The sequence below is a fragment of the Erithacus rubecula genome (genome assembly GCF_903797595.1).
Source record: "Erithacus rubecula genome assembly, chromosome: 9".
Classification (NCBI taxonomy): Eukaryota; Metazoa; Chordata; class Aves; order Passeriformes; family Muscicapidae; genus Erithacus; species Erithacus rubecula.
In genome coordinates, this window is record NC_136660.1 from 19984844 (window position 1) to 20010992 (window position 26149).

The 26149-nt window shown below is 35.2% G+C and overlaps 1 protein-coding gene across 13 annotated transcripts in view; it reads left to right on the top strand.

The window, feature by feature from the left end:
* The window catches only part of CPEB3 (cytoplasmic polyadenylation element binding protein 3), a 79208-nt gene that overhangs the window by 17956 nt on the left and 35103 nt on the right, over positions 1-26149 (top strand). For 7 of the 13 annotated variants that reach the window (XM_079312024.1, XM_079312028.1, XM_079312031.1 and 4 more), the window contains exons 3-4: positions 9847-10006; positions 20952-21008. In XM_079312024.1, the coding sequence (XP_079168150.1) occupies positions 9847-10006; positions 20952-21008 (217 nt within the window). The remainder of the gene's footprint in view (positions 1-9846; positions 10007-20951; positions 21009-26149) is intronic. The other 6 variants (XM_079312027.1, XM_079312035.1, XM_079312026.1 and 3 more) reach the window with 2 other exon arrangements.

Here is a 26149-nt window from a genome sequence, read left to right on the forward strand (position 1 = left end):
GGGTTGATGATGTCTTGTAAATATTATTATTGTGTTTCTACTTTAATAACTGACATTACTCATTTCAAGTATCTCAAGCGATCTCAGTGAAACTAGTCTCAAGATTTGCCCTTAAGAAACTGCATTATTCACTTTTCTTTAGCAGATTCTGTTGAGCATTAGCAGTTCTTTCCTGTTTTGGTATTTTTTTTCTTAACTCAATTGCACTGGTTACTTTTTTGTCCCCATTTACATGGTTACTTTGCCTGTAGCACCATGTGAAATGCTCTGTGGAAGTTCTTGTTAGATCAGCCACATCCTAATCTTTCAAGAAGCAGGAATCACCTTTTCCAGGGGATTATATCATAATGCTACATTATTTCTGCACTGTACTTTGTAAGAGAAGAAATCCTTGAATTTCAGTCATAAAAGCTAAAAACAGTGTTTGTCATCTATAGTTTCATATCCTACTTCAGTTATTGCATTTCTCTCATTTTTATTTTGCTGGTCAGATATGCACAGTACTGGCATTGTTGCTTGGTCTGCTTTAGTGGTTCCACTGACAGCCTTGCTGGCTGACTCTGGCTCTTTTTGATTATGATGTTGCCATGCACCTCATCAATTACTGAGTTGGATAAATGATTCTCCTTTCCCTTACTATTTATCTATCTTCTCTGTTTACCCTTGTTTACCTGATTTTTCTCTGAATGTGAAGAGCAGTTATGGAGGTGACATTATTTTCTCCTTACTTCTTTTGATATTCTAAATTTTTTTTCTCAGTCTTGCTGGACTTTTTCTAGACATTTGTTGTCCAAGGTATTAATGCTGATCTTCTTACAGTTTCCCTGAATATATGTAAGTGGCTGGACATCCTGGTTCTTTCCTTGTAGCAGCATTTTCTTAAGGTGCCTGTCAGTTTTTATTACCCTGTTAAAAAAAAAAAAAATTCTATTTCAAATCAGGCAAGCTTTTATCTCAAGACATTTTCCTTTCTGAAGCAATCTTTACTAAACTTTCCATGTGCTAATCAGTTTAGCTCTTATGATGTAAAAAGAAAGTGCCTTTCCTGCTCCTATGAATATGGTTTTCAGTTTCCAGATGAAGGTTTCCTTTTGGTTAATTGGCTGTTCACACTTATATTTTTGTTGTGGAAGTGATTTCTGAATTATTTTAATTAAATCCAAATGTGCAGCAGTAATTTGAATGCATAACACCTACCTTAAACATAACTGCTCATGACCTCCTCTTATCTAAGAGGAAGAATTTTTTATTCTGGTTGTTTTAAAGAATTTTAATGTAATATTCAGGCAGTTTTTACATGATACACTTAGTTATTCTTTTCCTCATCCTCTATTATTTTCAGCCCCTTAGGCAATAAAAGATGGAAGTATGCATAGTGTAATTCAGTTACTATTATAATATATTATCATATGAAGGTAATATATTTAATAAATTAATTCAGAATTGCCACTTGAAAAATTCCTTTGTTTATAAAATTTATCTGAAATGGAATTGCCTGCATATAATTGATCTGAAGAGTTACTTCTAATTAAAACATAATTTTGGTTTTTTTTTGCTCTGTTTCTGCCCTTCCTTCCTCTAAGTGGAGATTGATGTTACAAGTGGTCTTTGGATTGCTACTGTCTGCTCTTTCCTTCCTGTTCAGTTGCATAGGTGCAGCCTTTGGTAATTTTATAGATGATCAAATACATAATAGCAAATATTTTAAAATCAGAGTTTCTAACTTTGTGGCACTTTAGAAAAAGGTTTGCCTGGTATCTCACTGGCTATGCAGCAGTCTTCAACTCATGTTTAGAAGTAGCTTGAGAAAGCCTGTAGTTCTATTTCCCTTACATGAAGGTGTCTGAGGCAGCTTGGGATTCTGTGATTGATTATGTCCTTCATAAAGTCCCAGGTTGGACAAGATTTGCAGTCTAACTATTCTCAATCCCCTTAGGAAGGTGACAGTGGATTGTTGTGTGCCACAATTTATTAATAGTGCTTTGATAGTATAAAGTGAGGATTTGAGTAGTTCACATGAGTAATTTGTAGGTAATTAGTGAACAAAGTATATTGCAACTAACAGGTTAAATTTTTTCTTTAAATCCTGCTGGATGCAAAGTGACATCACATTGCAAAAGTCACCTTGTCTTCTCTGGGAGCTGTTTTTCATTGCAAGTGTTTCTGGCCTGGTTCATGAATAAATATTGGTGAATAGCCCCAGTTCCCCCCAGGCCTTACAAACAATGTTTCCCACTGTACCATTTCCTCTTCTGAAATGGAACATGATTGTCCTCTCTAGGGACAGTTCTCAGACCTGTAGGTGAGGATCTTGTCTTGTGTGAACAGATGAAATGTGGTACCTCTCTTTTGTTGAAATAGCTACTGGAGTTCTGACACCTTCAAGATTTTTGTCAGGAGGCACTATTTCCTGAGCACAACAGAAATGGAACAGGAGCATGGCATGGAACGTGCCAGTTAGATGTTAAGTCAGTCACATTTTTCTTAAAAGCACAGTGATTTAGGATGAGAGGCAATCTTTTATTTGCCATCAAGCTTAAACACTTGAGTGACTGTTCTTTTTTCCTCTTTTATTCCTTGTCACATGATCAGTAACTGTAGACAAAACCACTGTTTCAGAGAAACAGTCTCTCAAGTCTCTGAGTCTCCTTTTTTTGGTGGCCATAGTAAATGAAGCTAGTGGGCAGTGGTGCTCAGACATCTGTTTGACAGTGATTACTTGTGTTCTTTTCTATCTCCAATTTAGTCTCATTATGCTATCATACCACAAGACAGACTGTAAATCTTGGAGACAGCAGCTTCCCTATACAACATGACTCTACTGTCTTTTACGTTGTGTGCTCCAGGCTGTGAAGTGAGATTGTTCAGATCCTTTCATGCTGTAGCATCCCCAGTACTCCCTCCTCCTTTGCATCTCTCCAGTGCTTTCATTTTGTGATTTGAGGTTTGCACTTGTGCTGATTTGTCTGGCAAGGAGTTCTTAGGTCAATTACTTTTTCCTTGCTATGTGGCAGAGGCAACATTCTACTGAACAGAGTGGTAGAAGCCCAAAGGTAACTTATCAGTGCTGAACTCCTGCACAGCAGACCAATGAACCAGTTAAATTATGTCATTTTAATAGCTCAAGGGTATAATGAATGGGCTTGTAAATTCTACTGCTGACATCTTTTTTTTTCCACTTGCTTGTTTTTGTGAATTGATGGTCATCTTGGGTGTAACTACTTTAATCCTATATTTTACAAGTGTTAGAACTGTTTGTTACTGTAATCACTAACTATAATAGAAAGTGGATACATCAGCTTTTTGAGATGCATTCAGCAGCAGGACTGATAAGCAGGTTTTTTATCTAAAGCATCACATTGAACAAAATATGATTAAACATAAATCCTGTCACTGAATGCTCAGTCAGTTGTACTGTCTAGAGATCTTTCCCTACGGTAGTGTAATAGCTGTAAAAATAATAGATGTTTTGTTGATTCTTCTGATTTTTTTTTTGGTGGAATTTTAGTTCAGGTTTTTAAAACACATTGTTCAATTGTTTTCATGACAGAAAATGATGCTTGAAATCATAATTGTATTATATTATCATATTTCTGTTTGCAAAGATGGTAGCAAGGTAAATGATAGTATTCTTCATTGGAGCATTTCACTCTGTGCTTGACTGTTATTGAATGGAGAAATAACACTAGTGGTCATGTAAAATAGTATGTTTGGCATATTATAAAAATGTGTATTGGAAGAATAACTAGGTTATCAGACCTATTTAGGAAAATGCAGGATAAATTCAATTGCTTCCTTCCCTCATTTTGCGAGCAAATATTGACTATTCAGGAACTTGACAGGATATTTTTTTTACTGAGTATGATGCCAAGTCTTGTAGCTATGAAGACTGAACTTTCTTTTATATATTTTGAACATGTATTAAGGGTATGCAAAAAAGGGAATCTCAACTGCAAAGTAAAGGGACATTTGAACCAAATAATATAACTTTAATTAGTTTTTTAATTCTACATAATGCTGATCATGATTGTATCTCTTCCTGTTTCTGTGCTTTTTAGTTAATCTGAAAATAAAAATTCCAAACACTTCACTAAAAGATTTTAGAACTAAGGATTTATAAGGGGTTAGAGTTTGAATACAACTTTACCTTTCCTTGTGGAAAAATTGCTTGAGTAGGTCAAATTTTCAAGGATTTGGATTCAGTCCGAGATCTTGCATGTTAACTATAAAAGTTTATATAACACAGACAAAGTGATTAAGTATTAACTAGAGTTTTGAAATGCTATTTTTCAAATTACATGGAAATATTTTCATAATCTTTATACAGTTAGATATGGTTTTATATGTGTATTAATCTTTCTTATTTTTCTTAGAAGCCTTCTAAATAGGCTTTAAAAAATTCACCTTTTGCCCAGCATATTTCCAAACACTTACAAAAATAAAATGTGCTACAGTTGGTAATGCTGAGAAAAGACAAATATATGAGAAATTGATGTATTCTGTGCACATTCCAAGGGCAACAATAACATAAGAAAACATTCTTCAATTTGTTCCAGTAAAGGAACACAATAAATCTACCTTAGTTTACTACTGTCCAAAATTAACTGGAAAGATAAAAAAAAGAAAATGGAATTAAAATAAAATTCCTCAAAGACTTGGTGTTAGTAGCTATGCCTCATTATGGGCATAGACAAATTTATACTATTGTTCAATCCTACCTACATTTTACATATTCTTATTTGTTTTGGCTTATTTCATGTTTTTATTAAATCAAATATAAGGAAGAATTACTGAAATTTCTGGTTGTTCTAGTTCTGCCTGCATCTGGGTTGTCAGTCTTGTCATTATTGGCAGCATTCCAGCACCAAGCTGCAAAGGAAGTAACACTTGCTATTTACTTTTTAAAAAATCCTTTTGTACAGTGATAATTTTACCATATTCCTCAGATTTCCTATATTTTGAAAGACTTTTTTTTAACTTCCCTGAGAATGTGAGTGGGATTGCATCCCAGCTGAAGCTGTGAGAAGGGAAGGATTGCCCAGGGAGCATTTAGAGCATGCTGTATGTGATCGTTCATGTGCACCATCGTGGCATGTTGAGCGTGTCCCAAGATAAACTTCAGAATACTTTTTTTTTTTTCCAGTTGTTGGTTTTACTATTTTGAATTGATATACTGAAACAAGACAAACTTGTTTTCCTCGTGTTCTTGGTAATAACCTGTGCTGCAGGTGCTAGAATAGAGTGAGTGAGCCCTGTTTGAAACTGGGCTGGCACTTTACCCTGTATTTATTCAAAGTTGCGCTTCCATTGACTTCACTTTCTTTGGTAATGCTTAGCAACCCTGTCCAGCCAATTCCAGGTTTATGTTGGGCACAGAAATATCACAGCAGTGACCCCTGTGAGGAAGATTGCATTGATAGGATAATTGCTTAACCATGAGAGCTGTAGCTGCTCCCTAGATCCTGATCTCATTGTTCTTATCAAAATACTACGTGTAATGTCGCAGGCTCTGATGACTCCTGTGAGCCTCACTGGCATTGTGGTGTTCTGGAAACAGTTAATATTTTAGTGATTTGAAGCCATCATGTTGCTCAGCAGAGTTGGGTTGTGTTGTGCCACATACTGGTGCAGAAAGCTGAAAAATCTAGGGCAGCATGAAAATGTAGAACACTGAAATAAATTCCTGAAAGTGAGATAGTGTTCAGAATATAGGAAGCTTGGAAGCTTAGTAGGAAGTCAGTGAACTGAAATATGTAGACCTAGGGAAGTGTGAGTTTGGGAGGATCTAGATACCTGAGGATTTGTTGCTTGCACAGTAAAAAGATATACAGGTGAGAGGGGCATCTCAACTCAATGTGGTTTTTATGCTATAGATGTACATGACCATGCTGACAAGGATTTAACACATGCAGCTGTGTGTTTTGTGGTTAAGGATTGTGAGTATGGATGATAGCTGGGCTTGGGCACCATGTAGATTGCTGACATGCATTCTTAGGGTAAAACTTGTCACTGTTTAACCACACTTTAACAATTAATGGTCAAGTGTCTTTTCTGCCATACTCCTCTGCAGAGACAGAAGAAAACGATGCAGTGTCAGGTTTTGGAGCATGTTCTCCATTTCTCTGCCATAGAATAGGTCAGTCATTTCCTTTTTTAGTTCATTAGTTCCAGTTTCTTTGGGCTACCTGTACAAGCTGAAAGATTTAGTGAGGAAATCAGGTTGTACTGAGATCCACTTCTCACCTGTTATGGTCCTAGCTATGGAATTGATCTTGCCATTTTCATCCATTATGTAGTCATATTTTTTTTTTCTCAATCTTTCTTTCCCTCTCAGCAGTGAAGACATGTTTTGTGTATCTATTGGGAGGGACCTGAATTAGTGCTGGGTATGCCCTGCCCTTACATGCCCGAGCTGTGAGTCCGAAGGGGGCAGAACAAAGCCTACCACATTATAGGGTATAGCAAATAGGAAAAAGTTATTTTTATTTCAAATGCTACAAATTGTCAATACTGCAGGTACTGCTAAGTAATATTTGTTTCATAAATGAGGTAACTTTCAAAATTACTTTTGCCTTCCTGGAATTTGCTGATGCACTTATTACAACTCGGCTGTCTCCTGGAGTAAGCGACACAGGCGTCTGTCCTAGAGATAAACAGATCTCTTCAAAGCACTGTTTTGACTCACTCCTAGAGCTTGTTCATTATGTGTGTTGGATGGAGACTGGAGGCCTCTGAATAATTGTCATGGTTATGTAATTAAAGACTAGCATAATACATATGCACAAAAGTGTAAGATTCAGATAAAATGGACCTTGTTGTATTTTCTCATTTTATTTTAGTGTATTGACTCTGCAGTTATTTTTGGCAGTTATTCTTTGGTTTTGATTTTTTTTTTTTAATTAGAAGACTATAGACACTGTATTATGTGGCATTTTTTATCAGACTTGCAAGTAAGATATTTAGAGGTAGAAAGTTGAGACCCAACTCCAACTAAAGGTCTGTTTCAATTTATGATCCTTCAAAATCTGATCCTGATATGCATTTGTGATTTTTCACTATACTTAGCATGTCCACTTTGAGGAAGTCCATGGCATGGATGAATGTACAGATAACAGCCATTGAGAGCTGGGATTTAGAGTTTTGGCACCCATCTGTTCTTTAAGAACTCTTATTACTAAACTGTTTTTCTTTCTTTCAAGACTGGAGAATTCTAAGAAAATGAAATATGCTGCCATATGCACCAGCAGCTAACAAGGAAGGAGCTGCTGTCTGCACACAGCAGAAATACAAACCAACGTGGGCAGGCTGGACTTAATCTTTTGCTGACTTAATGATTATTCTGTAGCCAAAGGCAGTGCCTGGTAGCTGGAGATTTCTCTTTTATCCATAATGCAGTTTATCTAAGTGGGTCTTAGGAGCTTTGTCTTCTTTAGGAAAATACCACAGCAAATCTTCCTGACTTGCTGGATTTTCAAACTTCTTTTCCAAGTTATTTATTATGCTTTATCACTCTGTATTTTGTATATATTTTGATTGTAATTCATGGTCCTAGTCCCAAAACTTTCTGGCAAAGTTCTTATGTGCTTCTAAGGACCTTTATGAGTTGTTTATGTTGTTGTGATTGTTTGGCAATAGATTGGTGGCCTGTGGGAACAATGCAAAAGGCAAATCCAGGAGATGGAACAGTATCAGCTCACAAAACCAGGAGAACCTGTTCATGCTATGAAATGAGGAAACATAATTGTGTATGTGCTGAAGCACTAGTCATCTTGGAAAAAATTGCTGAATTTAGAAAACAGTTTTCAAATCTGCTGAGTACAAATGAGTTACTACTGAAATGAAAACTACTGAGAAAAATGGTAACAGCCCTTTTATTTAGGGGCAAGAATGTTAGCCATTACTTGTTTTATCACCCACACTGCAAAGTCTGTAGTCAGCATGCATTGTACTTCTGCCCTGCCACAACACACTCGTAAAATCTGTTTTGTCTAAAATTTCTTTTACTAGATTTATCTTGCTCAAGTGCTATAATGGGAAGTCTTACAGTTGCCTGGTAAAGGGTTTTGATTAAATTGATCTTCTTGTGTCTGATGTAGGTCTGTTTTAATCTTGAAAATATATTGCAGGTTTGTGTGCTCCTTAAAAGGTTAGGAAGATGCAACATTCTAACAAGGCTGCCCTGCATAGTTTTGCTGCCATCCTACGATTTCTTTCTCCCTTTTCCACTTGTGTCCATGTGCACAGCTCCTTGGCAGATTATAGAACAAAGTAGGACCTCCCAGGGATTTGCTGCTTTAGTAGCATAGTTAAAATATAACATACATATGTTAATAAAGGGCAATTAAATTCAATTTGTAGGCTGTGTCCTCTTCTGAACTCACGCCTTCTGACCTCTAAGACTGTAATCTCAGGAATGTTTGAAGCTGGAATAAACTACCATTGTGGCAAAAGCAGCAGTCCTGCCCTTTTGCTCGCCTGCCAGTTGGTTTTGCCAGCTCAGCTCTGCTATGGATATATAGTAAACCAGATCAGGGCACACATCTGATTGAAAAATACTTCCTTGCCCTTATTTTGGATATAAGCTATATCTTTGCATTCATATTTTCTCTTCAAAAATATGTTGGGTATTGAAGCATCTGACCTCTCCATTACATGCAGTACATGTATTACCTAAAAGACACAAATAGAAAAAGACAACAAAAGTTGTTGCTTTGCAGGAATGATATAGATTCTATTTAATCAATTTACTAACATATCACTAGAATGGATTTTTTTTTTTCATTGAAGTTAAAGCTTTTTCTTTTCAATTTAGCCTTGCATTTTTTTTTTTTTAAGGAAGTGATCATGAAATAAAACCAACTCTTCTCTCCTAGTGCACATTACTAGGAAGTGAGTTGTTTTAACCAGATAAAGTTTTATTTTTGGAAAAAAAACCCCAACCTCAGCATTTTGGATGTTTTTGTTTGGTTTGAGGTGGTTTTTTTCCCCTAGGATCTACTTTAGATTTTCTGGACATTTAATTTTATGATCCAATGTATTGATCCATTGGATAGGTGAACAAATACTCTTAAATATAGTAAACAAATGTTGGAGTTCTAAGCAACTGTAGAAGACTAAAATTGTCAACCGATGCAAATTGAAAATCAATGAAATTCAGTACATAGTATAGCTTCTAACACAAATCAAGTATTATTCTTTGAACATTGTTTGCTAAAAATGCTCAGTAGATGAAATAAATGGGTACAGAAAATAATGGTAGTCCACTTAGAGAAAATACATTAGCACATTGGATAAGGGAGATTGGGTCTTCAGTTTCAAGTAGGCACTGTGGGAACGTGAGATTTTTGACAGTAAGATTACGTGTATTTCACAGTTTTCTGTAATAGCAAGCTTTTAATGATGTGTATTTAATTCCTGAACAGGAATATTGAAAGAAAGCTTTATTTATACCAGTGAACTCCATTCTCTCCTTTAGTTTTATTTCAAGACAACCTAAGAACAAAATGGTTCAAGACACATAGTCTTTATTAAGACAGAATTGATAATTAAGACAAAATGATGATGTTTAGAATTATCTGTTGCTTGTATGTATATTTTTAGAAATATTTAAAAGCCTCTTTGCATAGCTGTACTGGTGAAATCAGAAGTTGCAAAATTAAGGGTATAATTTTAAACAACTGTAGACATTTTTTTTTTTTTTTTTTTCTTATATAAAGTTCTATCAAGAAGAAATGTAGAATTGGATGCTGGAATTTATAGAACAAGAAATGAACCTGTGTTAGAAAATTAAGTTTTTCAATAACACTTGTCTTTTTTTTTTCTTTCCTTCTTTTTTTTTTCTTTTAGGACCGGAATAGGCCCTATGACACTTTTAACTTGCACTCTTTGGAAAATTCCTTAATGGATATGATAAGGACTGATCATGAGCCTCTGAAAGGTAAACACTACCCTCCCAGTGGCCCACCAATGAGTTTCGCTGATATAATGTGGAGGAATCATTTTACAGGTTAGGAATATTCATATGTCCATGCTTGCTTGGTGTTTAAACAAAAATCAGCTTTTCGGTATTTTCTATAAACTTTTTGTTAATGAATGAGTTTCCAGTTGTGTGACATTTCTGTTTTCCCATCTTAAGATAAACTTCTCTACTAGGTGAACTAAGGTGAAATGCATATCCATTTAATTGTAAGCATACCATCATAGTATTCTCTGACTGGCATATCTGAAACATGGGATTTCATAGCAGCAAATTGTAGAGCAAGATCTCTTGCTGCAGTGACTTCAAAAATGTGTCATGCAACTGGAGTCCACTTGTTGTGTTCAGCATCTTTTTCAAAGGTTATACCTCACTTACATGTAGATTATCAGCTAGGATGCATTGGTCCTAAACCAGACACTGTATCCAGGTTACTCTCTATAGTTATTTCAGGTTTCCTTTAAACAAATTTATCTTAATTTGGATTTCAAATTGCTAGAGGGAGATATTGATATTAGATATTGTTACATGCTGGGAAAATTTTGATTATTTATGTTGTTAAACTGTGTTTATTCTACCAGATGTTGCATTAGAGATGAAACCATTTCTAATACTTGGTTGATAGTATAGTAGAAATAAAAAGTGTGAAAGCATTTCACTGTATCCCTGATCAACTTGCAGCTTCCTTTGTCTTTGTCTTTCATTGGTTAAGTTTTAAAATAGGTACACATTCTTGCTGATATGCATTCTTGCTGACTCTGAAGAGAGTTGTAAGCCATATACCAAGAAGTATTGAACAAGAAATTATTCCCAAACACTAACAAGTCAGAACACAAAGAAGAAATTTAATTGTGTATAGCACTTCCTGTGCTTTTTGATGTCATGACTGCCTCATTTACTCTCTTTTCTGTTTGGAAAAGTATTTTTCTTGGTCAAAAGTGTTGTGCCTTTTTTGCCATCTTTCTGGGTACAGAATTATTTTTTTTTCAAAACCCAAGCAAACTGGCTTCTGTACCATCTTCTAACCTGTGCTTTCCACTATTATCTTGAAATTTGCTGTTCCATAGCCTTCATGTGTCTTTAACCATTATTCATCTGTCTAAAATGGCAAGTAATGCAGTCTCATGTCTATTCTGATCATAAAGCTCTGAAATAAGGTTAATGTCGAACTTAAAAAACCAAGCTCAACAAAATTGACATTTCTACTGGATAGATGTTTCAGGTGGCTGGCATTAGAACATAAAATAAAATTCAAATTGCTAGTAAATACAGTTAAGTATTTATTGTATCTGTTAGAGACATTGTAATTTAGCTTAAACTCCCATGGGATTTTTCAGTATTTATTTACACATACAAATAGAGACTAATTTTTAAGAATTTATTTCAATACGAATCTGAGTGTGGGGAAAAAAATGAAATGATGGGCTTAGAAATTTGGTTGGATATTAATTATTGTAGTTGGATATTACTTTAAGTTTAAATTGATCTTTTCCATTTGGCAGTGGGACCATTAGCTTTACTTTTGCTGTAACCAAGGTTTCTGTCTCAGACTGGATGTACCCTTTCTAACCATTTCATTTTCTCATTCAGTGCTTCTCACCTGTTTTGGCCTTCCTGCCTTGCCAATGAGCTTACTTCAGTCAGCAGCTGTTGGAGAAGTCTGCTTTTCTATTAATTACTTCCCTGTGTTTCTGCCTCCCTGGTTGATGGGTTTTTTCCCCCAATGATACCTTTGCTTTCTTCTTTCTTTTGCTTTGTTTCTTTTTTCTCCTCCATCTAAGTACAGGGCTGATTTTGCCAGCCCCCCAGCCTTGCCCTGGCCACATGTGCACTTTCCCTGCTCCTGTTTCCACACTGCAGCGTGACTGGGAATATTTGTAGAAGTGGCTCTTTCAGGACACATTCATTCTCCCTTGGAATAGGTGTTGCCTTCCTCTGTGTTAAACAGATCTATGTTACTATTTTAGCTGAATCCTTTTCCTGAAAACCATTCTTCTGCAAAAATTGATTCAATCCTCAATGCTGCATTTTTGCTGTTTCTTTTTCTGTGAAAATTGGTCTTGACTGTTTTCCTGTAAATCCCACTTCTTTCACTGCAAAGGTGCAAAAGGTTTTCAGCTGCTGTTCTTCTCTGCACCTTCCTCACATTTCACTTTGTTGTCTTCTAAACTCAGTTGCTTTTTCTTATTTATTCCACTCTCCTCTGACTCTCCCCCTTAAGGTACCTGGACATTTTAGTCTGTTACCACATTCAGAAAATAAGTGATCAATTCTGCTTGCTTTGGCTTGCATTTAAGTCATTGCGAAATTTTCATTTATTTTCACCCTGAAGCTTTTTGAATATATTGGTTATGTACTTCAGCTTCATTTTTTCAGTTCCTTGTAGACAAACCCATGTAAATGTGTGTGAAATATCTGGAATGTTATTAACTCAACCAACTCTGAGCTAGTTCCTCTTCATTTTACCACCTCTGTCTTTAGTAGTAAACTGTTTCTTCCCTTTAAAATCTTTACTTCCTCTTGCATCTGATTGTTCTCTTTTAAGTTTGTGCACTATTTCTTCTGTAGCTACAAAATAAAGCAGCCTCACAAATCCTAATTTAGAATAAAAGAAATGAGATGGCTTTCAAATTGCTTTTTAAAATTGTTCTCCTTTTGGTTAATGAGCCCTTATTTCTCAATCACAGCTAGCAGCACTTACAGGTCAGTTTGCTACACATTTACTATCCAAATTTTTAAGTGGAAAGAATGAAAGGGTGAGTACCAAAATCCTCTAATTTTGAAAATGTAGGAAGATTTGATTCTAGAAAAACTGTATGTTTCTTGGGGCCTCCAGTGCAAGTTACAGAGACAGTGGAGCTGTTTCAGGATCATTTCAACCTGCTGCTGCCAGCAAATACTTATTTTTAGAAGTACTGTCTGTATATGTATTCATGAGTAAAATACTGCAAGTGGTTTATCTGAAGTTTGAAACTTTGCTTGGAACATCATCCTTCTTGGCATATGTGCCCTTCATGTCCCAGCAGATACTTGGAACAAAATATGATTCTCTTAGGTATGGAACAAGAGCTCCCAATTAGAAAGTGGGTAGGAGGATTAACCATAAAAGATTCTGATGGGAAGACCAAATTGAAATGCTTCTGGAACATTTTGTTCTTGTTTTGGGGTCTGAGTTCTTCATGCTCTGTTTGGTTCAGAGGAAGTAGTGGAGAAGCTCAGGGTGAGAAAGGGAGAGCCTGTCCTCTTGTTTGTAGTAGCTGAAGCTTCATATCCTCTCTCAATCCTGAGGGTATGGTCAGGCTTTGCTCTGTAGGCCATCAAAATTGAGTTTATTTCAAGGTCACCAAAGCAGATTGCTTCTTTTAAAGCATGATCCACTTGGCCTTGAGAGGGTATGTGATTAAGTGACTTTTTTTTGGGAAGGGACTTTTTATTGCTTTTAAGTGTGGAGCAGAGCAAGTCTGACAGATTGTTAGTGCAGCAGAAATTATCTGATCCTCACTCTTGCAATGTTGAGTTAATTACATTGAGCCAGTCTGATTGGCAGGCTGGCTTGGTGCTCTCCAGCAAGGAGAGCCGAGGTCACTCAGTTCTTTTTGTGTATTTCTTGCTGTAAAAGAGATTTGAAATCTAGCTCTGAGGTTCCTGGACCTAAATTAACAGCATATCCATCTAAGTTGAACTTTATCATGAGCCCAGTCTTGGGAGAAAGTGCTCAGTGTCAGGTCTTGTTTTGTTTCTAAAACTGATTTATTTTTCTCTGCTTTTCCTGCCAAATAGGGCAACCCTTCTGTATGTTCCTGTCTTTGTTCTCATAGTCTGGGAACTGTGTAACTTTACAAATCATTTGCCATTTTCGTGCTTTGAGATTTAAGGAATGGAAATTAATTGAAAAGGAATTCTCGTTTTCGTTTGTCCCAAGACACTGTTGCAGACTTCCCTATCTGCCTTCTCTACCATCAAGACCCACTTCAACATTTTTCTTTATTTTCAGTCAATACTCATCAATACTTTCCTTCTTCCAAAAGGAGGGGAAAAAAGAGGAAAAAAGTTAACTAAAGGCATTGTTAAGCTTCTCTTGGTTAATGACAAATTATACATGGGTATTCCCCATGTCAGGCATGACAAGGCCTCTTTGACACAAATGTGCAGTATCTCCTAAGAGACTTTTCCTGAACAGTTTTATTTATTTTCTGAGTGACCAATGAAATATATTACATGCTACAAAAGTATGAGAGACAGTTTTGCTATAATGAGGAAAGGTTGTATTTGCAGTATTTTATAGCCTTCTTTTATTTACATTCTGCTTTGACCTAAAGGTGTGGGGCAAAAGTGAATTATCAGAATGGCTATGGCTAGATGCCACTTATCACTGACCAGAACATTTCTTTCCTACATAAAAGTGTCTCCTGTCTGTGGTGTAATATGCCACTGTTGCAATATGTTTATCCATGTCAAACTATTGCATTACAACACAAACAGAGGCATTCTGATCTATAAAAAATATTTTGATCAGTAGTAACTAGCAGCTGCTTTTGTTCTATTTTTAAATAATTAAATAAAATATTTCAGCTGTGTTAGATCATATGCTGTGCACATGTGCTACTAACAGGTCATGAAGCTAAGTATAAAATTGAGGAGAGAAATCATGTCCTTCAAAGTATTTATTTTAAATTTACTGTTACACTAGATAAGAGTAATATTTGGCTTTTATTCTAAATCAGAACAGAAACAAACTTTGTAATTTGCAAATCCCCACCTAAGAAAAATTCTGTTTTTTTTAAAGTATCAGTGTAACACAACTTCAAATATGAATAATTGGAAGCAACACATTTACAGGGAGATTTCAAGAGTAGGCTTTACTATACCTAATTTTAATGGATATGCTGTAGAAAGACACATAAAGCATGTGTTGTTTATATAATATTTCTGTAGAGATCAAGAGGTTGATTATAAATACAGCAGTTCAGAGACAGAAATAGCTTCTGTGGGGAGACTTTTTATCTTGATTTTCAGTCCTTAATGTCACCCATTTATTTGTGAAATACAAAACTGAAGTTACTGGGTTGCTACTTAATAACTTTTGTAAACACTGTATCAGATCTTATGGAAACAACCCAAAATTTAAGATTTTTTGTTTACATTTAAATTAACCACATTTTTGACAGCCAAGTGCAGATTACATGCAACTTAAGACTGTTGTAATAAATATAGAATGGACCTTTACATATCCACTTTAATTTGCATTAATTTCAGTACATGCCACCTGATTTTGTTCAGCTGTAAGTGTTCCTAAGCTTTTTGTAAGCAAAGCACTAAGTTTGCCACATGACCTAAGAAAAGTGAAGGTGAATGGATCTTATTTGTGTTTGCAGTCAGCAGTTGAACACAAAGGTCATGCAAATAGAACAAATGTTGTCATCTCAGTCCTAAAAATGGTGAGACACTGTTGGAGCTTTTTGCAACATTTTCACTAGAAAAAAGTGCAGTGTACCAGCATTTCCCAAAATCTTGATGCTCATCAGACCCCTTTCTGTAAATGCTCATGAAAAAGAGAGTAAGCAGACGTGTTTGCACATCTGTATTAGTGTCTAAAATTAGGCCCTTCATGCTAATTCTTTGAAGGAAAGACAGTATATATTGCCTTTCCATTTAAAACTCTCCTTATTTGACAATTTTTTTTTTTCAAGACAGAATACGGCCATTAAATGGTTCATATTTCTTAAATTAAATTAGTGCCTTTTGCAGCTATCCTGTAGTATGATCATACTTCCTAATTTGCTGCTGGCAACCAACATGTCCTTGTCTTTGACCTGCTGAATCTGTTTGGTCAAGAGTGGTAGGGTTTTTTTGTTTGCTTTGCTTAGTTTAAGAAGTGGTTGTGGGGAGAGTAAATTTTCCTTCTCTTTATTTCCCTTTTTTGATTGTACTATTGAAGACTGACTTCACAAAAACCTGAAGCTGTTTTGCTTTTTTCTTTCTCACATTGCTACTGTTTTGAGGGTTTTATATATTTCAATATAGGTTGCTAATGGAAAAGTCTGCTTTGATAGTGTTTTTAGTGGCCCCAAACACACCAATGAAAAATACCAGTATTGGTCCTTTGAACACAGTTTTAGAACATCATGTTAGAATGAGTAGATGTGTCCAAATACTTGTCTACCCCTTGCAAGCAATGCCAAATTTAACTTTAAGTCTTGCTTTCAAAGTACTATTAACTTGAAAATATAGCTGTTTTCAGGCTAAAAATGTTTACACTAGTTAAATGTATGCAAGACTGCTGTGTTTTATTAGAGCAATGTAATTTACTTGTAAAGTCTGCATTTCACTGTAATGTATATGCTGTTTTATTTTATAGTTTTCTTTCCCTACTGATAGGATATATATGCTTAGTCAGTGATAGGAAGAAGTTTTATTACTGGTATTCATAGCTGATAATTACACACTTCTCTTCACATTGCCACAAGATGTTTTTGCACAGTTAAAGTAAATACATGTGAACACAGTAATAGTTCTTCATATTTTCCCTTCTGGCAAACAATAGTACTTTTGTTCTGCTCAGTATTTTCTCTTTTTTTAAAGATCTGTAAGTGTGGGTGTTTAAATTATGGGTGTGAACAAATGCAAATATACATAAAAAAGAGGGGAGAAAATAAAGTCAAACTTCAGAGAGCTACCTTTTATTTTTATATTTTTTTCTGTGGACCCTTGTTTACAACATTCTTGGTGTTGAAATTGTCTTGAGCATGTATGTTGAGTTAATGTAGCATAGTTTCACATGTCTGTAATTTTGGGAAAAGGACAGAGACTGTTCTAAGGTATACTCAGGTAAAAATTATTGAAGTTCTTGTATATGCACATGTGCTTCGTGCTTTGTGGCCATTTGTGAATTCTGGAGCACACTCATGGCTGAGCTGGGGGTATGGGGAGATGAGGGAGGCTGTGTGGAGTCATTGTGCTATAAACTGGGCTCTCACATATATGGGAGTCAGATGAATAATCTTATTTCACGTGTCTGCAATAATATTCTGGTCTTGTTTTGGTTTTTGTACTCTTCTGTATCTAAAATTTACCCTACCCCACTTATCTATCTATCCAAATAAGTATTGCTGGCTTTTAGTGCCTTTTGTTGGCACTAACTTGGAAATCACAGAAAAGATAAGAGTGATAAAGGAGGTATTATTACTAGAGAAATAGAGCAGAACCTAGTCCTGTTGCCAGTTTTGTTTGACCTTGCCACAGGATTATGTAGTCATAAATTGTAATTGATATCAACAGTGATCTTAAGAAATATGTGAGAGGAAGCTTTCAGTCCCACAAAGTTCAGGACAGGTCAAAAGCAGACCAACTTTGCTATTTTCTAGCAAATCTTACACAAATACTAATTGCTGAATTGTATAAGTGATCAATCTTGGTGCAAATCGTGAGGTATAATAGTGCAAGAAGTTTTAATAAATATATAAGCAATGAACATTGTTTCTTGGAATGTTGATTGTAACATAAAAGAAGTTAGAATAGATAACTGTAATCTTAGAAGTCCTTCACTGTATGAGTGTTCATATACAGGAGCTGATTAAGGTTACACAAGTTCAAACCATAAAGCACTTAGGAAGAGTAAATGAATAAAAGAAGAAATGCAATAGTGGTAAAACTGTGTCTGATACTCATGCTTACTATTTTGGAACAGCATTATTTCTCAAAACTGACTATGTAACTCAAAATTATCTAGATAGTTAAAAAATTATATTTGCGAAAGAATCAATAAAGTTTCATACCTGGGAAGGGTTTACTTCCTTAAGCTGTTAGAAAGATTTCAGAATTCATTCAAGATCATTCCTCTCCTTTACAAAGAACAAGGTAAAGTTAAATTCCATTTGCCATCTCATTTCCAGTGTAATACAGAAGAGAGCTACACAAAACTGATGTGCTCTAAAAAGGAATTAGGCTCTCTGCCATGACAAGTATGGTATTGCACATGCAGCAGAGCACCCAGGCAGTCCAGCCAGAAAAGTGTCTCTCTGTTGTTAGGAGAGAGAATTTAAGAAATTTAACGATAAGCAGCAGTTCAGCCTGGGCTATACAAGAATCATCAAGCCTTCATTTATGCTCTGAAGTGTTTAAAGAGCAAGAAGTATATACAACTAGATTTTTTTCTTTCGAAATTAGGAATTGAAAAGACATAAAAGAGTGATTATTGTTGTAGCCTAACTGCAGTATTCTGAGTTTGTTATAAAAGTATGTAATTGAAAATATACTCAGTAAATAGTTATGAAACTGAGACAGGCAGACTGAAAATGGCAGATGTACACTGAATACAAGTACTGGGGATATTGTTACTGGAAGGGTTCCTATTTATGATTTCAAACTGCTGGAATCTATAACTTTTGTACTCTTAACTTCTCTATGTTTCTGCTTAGTATTCTTGAATACTGCTCAGTATTCTTGAAATGTAAACACTTTGTCTAGAGATTTTGTTTTATAACTGTAATTAGAAATATGTGCTTATATAGACTTCATAAATGTTCAGGTAACATACATATGTTTTTCTTTAAATTGATTGTTTTCCAATAGTCATTTATGTGGTTCACCTAAATAGGTCTTTGAAAGCACATATTCTTAATTACATTTCACAGTTCTACATTGCACCTTTAAATTATAAAATTATAATTTCCTTTCTGTGCTCTCTTGTTGCTCCTTAGGTAATTATCTGCAGTTTTGTAATCTGCAGATGGCCCCTTTTTTCAATTGAATAATTTGCTTCAAGCAACAAAATGTTAAAACATTATAACCAATATGAAAGGCTGTATAATTGTTTGCAATGAAGTTGTCTTATGATTGGTATATTGCCAGTCTCTTTTGAATGCTTTTAGTACAGGTGTGTTTTGTAAGGATTCCACTGATCTGTTTCTATGGAGTTGCACAAGGGACTTCTGAAGATACACAGAATTATCCTGCACGCTGGCTTAGCTCAGTGGGAGAACATGTCCTTCTGCTTGTGCTGCTCTGTATTTTCTGCTCCTCTTAAAAGATAGCTGACAAGAACTGTTTAAAAATAGCAGGCCAAGGGCAGGTGACAAAATGTCACACAAGCAGGCACCTGGTCCAGTGACAGCCTGGAGGGAGGAAAAAACCAAACCCAGATGTCACAGATAGGATTCTATTTCTGAGGCTGGTCAAACAGCAGAATTTCAGCTTCAGCAAAGGAAAAAAGAAGGACCCATCCAAGTATTATGCATTCAAATTTTGCTCCTTTTTTTTTTTCATAGTAGTTTCTTTTTTTATTTTTTTCTTCTATTTCAAGTATTAATTTTAAAGTACAAATTAGTACAGACACCATTTCTCTTTTACAAGTAGTACCTGTAACCTCACACTCATTAGTACACTGTTAAGGAAAAGGGAATTAATGTCCATCTGGAGAGATATCAGAAGCATTTTGGCAAAGGTTATACTAAATGAAATAATAGCAGCTTTAATGTTTCTGCAGTGCCAGATTAATGTGAAAATATGTATAGGATAATCATGTCTGTAATTGGGAAATATGGTTGATGAAGATCATCTCTTTAATAAGCTTTGCTCAAGGAGTTGGAAAGTAAAAATGGAAATACTGTTTATCTTCTTTTCCCCACTTCTTTCTGGAGGTGCTCTTTGCTTCATAGCCTTTTTGTGGTGGCATTTTTTTCTTAAAGGAGGAGAAAACTTCAATGTGAAGAAAATATTTATTTACTTTTCTTAACCTGCTTATAACTTTGTTGCAGAAGTGTATTGAAACTTCATGCTGCATCTGTTCAGAAAGAATATTCATTACAGCACAGTAGTTTCAGTGACTGGAAATAGAAGGCTTTAAGTATCAGTAGGAACTAGAAATGTTGGAGAGGATTGTCTTTAAATCTGCTTTGCCAGAGTTTGTTTGTTAAAACTTGAGTTTGCAGAAGTACACAAACATAACCATTGCATTGGTCTTTCAGTGTAGTGAGTGGATCCTGAGCTCCTGTATTTGAGTTTCCATGTAGTGAAGAAATGCAAAGTGACCTCTTCCTTAGCTCCCAAACTCAGCCACAGACCTAGAGATAGGAAAAGCCTATGAAATGGAATTACATTATATACGTAAAGTTACTTACATTACTTAATTATAGTCATGCAAAAATTTATTTTAATTATCTTTTTGTATCTTTTCCTAAGTAAGGACTAATACAAATCACAACTTGCAGATTTTCTTGGGTGATTTAATTTAAAAAGTCCTGTGACAAAGTGCCTTCAGGGTAAGGTTTCATACTTCAGCTCAGTTTAAAGTCTCCAAAACTAATCTGAACAGCACTGCTGTTGTTGGCTCATTTCTTGCTTTAGCAGTAAGAGTAGGTTTCTCTGGACTAAGTCTCATTTAGGTCAAGAATATCTGTTTTTCAAAATACATATGAATGTACTGCTTGAGAGCAATATTCCTTCCAACCCAGTGTCTTACCTCAAATGGTAGGTGATGGGAGATTCTTAGGGAAGAATGCAAAACCAGTCTAAGAACTCTCTCTCCAACTATCTGTTAACTTGAAAGCTTCTGATGCTGCATGTAGTATAAAAAATATTAGTAGAAAAATAGTGATTTAATTTTTGCCAATTAAATGCAGTTTTGTAATGCTGTACTTATTACTGGAAGCCAACTATAAATGGCATAACTGCAACAAGGTTGAACATGAGGCCTTGTTTTGAAAGGGTAAGCATAATGCTTTCTTAGTGCAAAGTAAAGGAATTTATTGATATAATTGTTTCCTTGTTTATTTTGTGATTTTCTGTATTTTAAGTACGTAATACTGAAGGTACTGTGGTGTTAAATATTTTAGATGTGTATTCTTGGGAAGTTGTCTTCAATAGGTGGAAGATTCAGCTACACTGATTGTTCATTCCCTTTAGAAATTTTTATATTAATGAATTTAATTCAGTTTTGAAATAAAAACATTGAAAATAGGTTTTGCTTACATTGCAGGGCGTATGGGAATAAACTTCCATCATCCAGGAACAGACAATATTATGGCTCTTAATAGTAAGTAGATGTCTGGTGATTTATATTGTCATGTTGAATATTATTTCTTACATCTATTGTGTGTGTAGCTGCACAGTCAGACATAAATATGTGTAATGTTTTCATAGAAATTCATGTTGACTCTATGAAAATGTTTTTCATAAATCAATCATCTCTGGTTCTTTATATTAGCTTTGTAATGGCTTTGTGTGTTTCACTGGAAGCTTCATAATGCCTGCTATAGAAAATATTACAGAACACTCTCTTCTTCCCTTTTCTGTAGGTGTGTATGTGTGTTAAAGCTATAACTTTAATTTCTGATATTTCTCCAGACATATTTCTTCCTGTTGGGATGAGCTGTTACAAGTTTTGCATACAATTACATGGACTGATGGCATTTGCTTTGTTGGTTTCCATGATGTAGACAGGAATTGGGAGAATGTTTAGACATCAAAATAATGAGGGGAAAACTACACTTCACAGAGTGATTATTGCTTTTTTTTGTGTCAGGAAATGAAAGTAAAATTAAAAGTCCAGTCATGAACATACAAAAAACCTGGCAGAATGGTTCTGGAAGACAGTTCCTATGTGGGGAGGGTGGGGGACAGGCAGCAGCAGCATAATACTGAGCTGAACTATGCAAATCAAAGCAGAGTATTTGTCTGTCTAATCCTCAGAAATGCTAATTGTTTTGAAATGTCTACTTTGGTTTTCATATTGTATTAGACATGTTAGGATTATTTATGAACTTGTCTACAATTTTTTGCCTTTGCACTGTCTATCTAAGTGAGACTATGTATAGCTGAAAACTGCAGGGTTTTGTTGGGTTTTTTTTTTTTTTCTGTGTAGTACCAAGCAGAGAATAATTTATAGATGGGAAGAACCAAAAATCTGTAATGGACAAGATGCAAGGTGTTTAACATTTGGCTTTGAAGGCCAGATTTTGAAATGTGTAAGACTTTGCTCATACTCTCCTTTGTATTACACGGTTAATGGCGATGTGATATTTTGGAGAGTTTTTGTGGTCATAGTGAGCATATAAACCCCATTTTCTTATGGCACATGAAATTATGGGAAATCAAATAAATAACTTAGAGAAACAATTTGTTTAGAGACTTTATTAAAAGAGGAAGCTGTTCATGCCACTGTGTAAATAAGGTCTACACAGTAAAATTATCAGGTGTTTGACATGAATTCTGGCCTCAGAATTTGTTGTTCTAAAGTGTTCAACAAGCTAATTGCAATAGAAATATATTTGTGAAGATGGGATACTATGAATTTTGAGTTTTACCTTTAAAAATTGACAGTTGTGGTGAAATAGATAGTATTTCTTACAAAGTTGAACAGGTTTTTGAAAGATGGGAATGAAAAACTGAAATAGAAAGTTATACTATTTTGGGACAACTTGCTTTTATCTTAAATGAATGATATGTTTTATTTTGATTTCCTTTTGATGAAAATAATGAAAAATCTTTTTTCCTGTCTTGAAATTTTTACAGCATCTATATATCCTAATAGTTTATAAAAACAATAATCTTTTGAAGCAACAGTCCTGGTACATGGTTAAAATATCAGCATAGCTAACTGAGGGAACAAAACTATATGTATTTATGCATTTGCACTATTTAAAATATTATGGGTTTATTCAAATATTAACTGTTTAAAGACGTAAATAAGGCTGGAATCATAAATATGAAATTAATGCAAAATGAGATTAAGCATAAATCCAAAGTCTTAATAAATTCCCATGTATTTTTCCTCTTCTGCAACTCTTCTCCCTTCCTTTCTTTACTAGGCAAGGCCACACCATTTTGGCCATCAATAAGAGCCCTAAGCTAGAATTATTTTACTGTGAAACCTGTTGGGTTTTACTTTTAAATCTTTGAAGAGCTAAGAATAAAAGCAAATATTGAAGTACATAAGTTTAAAAATTACATTCTATGATTGAAATCCTTTTTTGTATGCAGCTAAACTTGAAAAATTTATAACTAGGTCATTCCCATGTCATTCATTACCTTTTCTGTGTTGTGGGGAAATATGCCAAGGAAAATTAGCTCAAGAAGAAATACACTTTTTTGTGATGGAATGGCAGAGGTTTGGGTTAAAAAAATAAAAGTAGCTGAATTAAAATTCCCAAAAGATACTTCATCATAGTATTTTTTGGAATAATTTTGAGAACTTATGTAATGTCTTTTAGTCATAATACTTGTCATATCTATGTTTAATTTCTGTGAAACCAAACACTCTCTGCTGAGTCTGCAAATCCAACCTTCACATTCTATTTAAAGTCATTGCTTCATAAGCAATTTTTCTCTTTTCCTGTGAAGACATATTAATAATCTTTAAGATTTATTACTCAAAGCTCAATTTCACACTGACAATGCAGGCAATCTTTTGAAGTTGGAAGACAACATATGGTCATGCCAACAGCAATGCAAAACTTCACATGCTGTAGGGAGAGGGGAAGTTTTCTGGGGGATGTTTGTCTTTAGCTCCTCATCCTCTGTGGCAGCACTTTCAACTGTATTTCAGCTGTTATTCCTCTTTACTCATTACAGCCTTTTGAAACTGGAGATTTTCCTGCCTGCCTGTAAATGTTGGAGGGCATTGTTTGGTTTGAGGGAAGGTGTAGCTTAGCTGGCAGCACAGGAGGAGCATGTTACCACCATTCTGTTCATCATTTTGGAAGGCTAAATCATCACCATCTTAGAGCACCTAGTTCTGAAATAATGAAATGTGTGGGGTAAAAGATTCTACTTTTGAATGCATAATTATTATTAATATCTTTGTGTCATTAGTGGCATCATGCTTGTGTACATACAGAATTGTACATATGTACAAACATGTTTATATTACAAATGCTCTTGAAGTTCAGAATTAGGCTTCTGTTGAGGAATGCAATGTTCAAATATTCAGAGAGATCTGAGAATAATCCTAAAGAGCATCTAAACAAAAGGAAGATGCAAATATTAGATTGGAAGCATTTTTGAAGGTGAAATGGTATAGCTTTTGTCTGTACTAGGTCTAAATTCCTCTAATTGACTTGGTGTTTTGATCAATTAGTGACATAAAGTAATTTTTATTAGTATCATTCATACTGAGCTGAACAGCACAAGACATTTTATAAACTTTTATCTCAAGCACCTTGTTAAAATAATTGATACTGTAATTTGTAGGGGAAATGTAGCATAAATTTAACTCAAAGGTGGCCTCCATCCTTTCTCTTGCTAATACTCAATACCATTTGCAGCCATTGCTTCTCTTCAAAATATATATGCTCCTATCTCATTAGCTGAGTAGCTAGGACTGAGTGCTCAGCATGAGTGCATGGTCACCTACGTGGTGGGTGCTGAGCTATCTTTAGGCCTTGGGAACTCTAGAAAGCCACAGTAACTTCAGTGGGAGAGAAGTGTGGCAGGTGAAATGTGGACATGGGAATAAAGGGAGGTATGTGATCTCTACAGCTAAGCACTGAAGTGTTTTGCTGGGATCCCAAACAGTCTTCTGTAAAATAAATGTAGTCTAAAGGTAGTTAAATAAGAAAAAACCCTTTGTGAAATGTTGGAATTTTGTTTTTCTTAAACCTCCTCTGTACAGTGACTTTGCAGTCCTGTTGGGCTACGAATGTTCCATCTGCTTTCACTGTTCATTCTTGTCTCATACAAAAATGTGTCATCTGTGAGATCTGGTACTATTTGCTCTCCATCTGACTGTCTTTTCATTAGTGTAATTTAGTTCTATTTATTCAGAATGAAATAATTTGAAAAAGACATTAAGGAAAGGATTTTAAGATTTCTGTATGAGATTTTGGTTTTGTTTTATTAATCTGGTTTATATGGGGACATTGTCATGCCATGACAGGAAATGTAATGACAACAAAACTATTTCATTTTTTATTTTCATGTTTCTGTTGGTTTTTTTTAATTGCCTTGTCTCCTTAAGAGCTATTGTAGTTGGATCTTCCTGATGTGTTGTTTTCAAACACATATACTATTTAGATATAAAAGTTGCTGAAGTAGCATTTTATATTTAAAAGTTTTGCCAATGCTACTGTTATACCTTGAAATAAACTGCTCCAAATAGAATGCTTGTTGAATTACTTCTGTCTTGCAAGATCTTGGGCTGGCAGTTTAAGAGCTAATAAAAGCTTTCTTTTTGTAGTGATAGTATTCTGGGCAAATGTGAGACTAAATTCCAAGAGGCATCAATCTCATCTAATAGTTTAGTTCTTGCCTGTAGGAATTTGCTGAGCTCTTTTGCACAGTTGCCAGGTTGGGTTATTAATGTGTCACTGTCTTAATAGCATATATAGAAGAACAGGAAGGAATAAAAGACACAGAGAACTTACAAGGTTTGCAAAACTAGACCTGATTTGGTTGGGAAGAGATCCGAGTTGATGTAACTGGAGGGAAAATGATTGATTTGAAGTGAGAGAGAGAAAAGGCAGCGAGGTTCAGAGGAGTCCCAGAATGTGGGAACTGTCACTTTGCACATCACCTTTTAGGTTTTTCAGAACCAGCTGTACAAGCAGTTGGTACTGATGCTGTCTTGGAGGCTGTGAGGTGGGCTTGCTGATATCTCTAAGTCCCTTCTATACCTATTTAAATTTTTAAAAGAAAAAGGGGGAAGCAGGGCAGCAATAGTAAGTACATGCTTTTCTCCTTTCTTCCTTTCTCTGAGTTTTTATATTGGCATCTGCACTTCCAGAGATCCAATTTGGCTGTTACTGAAGGCATTCTCTCTTATCAGTGGCTGCTAAAGGCTTTTTCTAGCAGAAAAATCATCTTTAAATCATCTTCCTCTTAATCCAACTTGGTAGCTCTTTAATGCCTTCTTATGTGTTTGTTTCCCCCACTGCTTTTCCTGCCTCACAACCTCACCAATGTGCTTTCCTTTCATCTTTGTGATCCTCTCTATTGTGGGTTAGTGCCATCTGTTCCTCTGAATTTTAAGGTTTGCCAGGCTACTCCAAGAGCATTATATGTGATGCTAGAAGAGATGAAGCAGCCTGACTGTTAAAAATGTGAGTTTTATTGTTAACAGATTTTTTAAACTAAAATGAAAATATGAAAATAGATGAACCTTCCCTCTTGCACGTTGCTTGGCTGCTTGTATGCCTCAGGAAAGGACACCTAAGCTGGTTTTGGTATTGAATGCAGTTC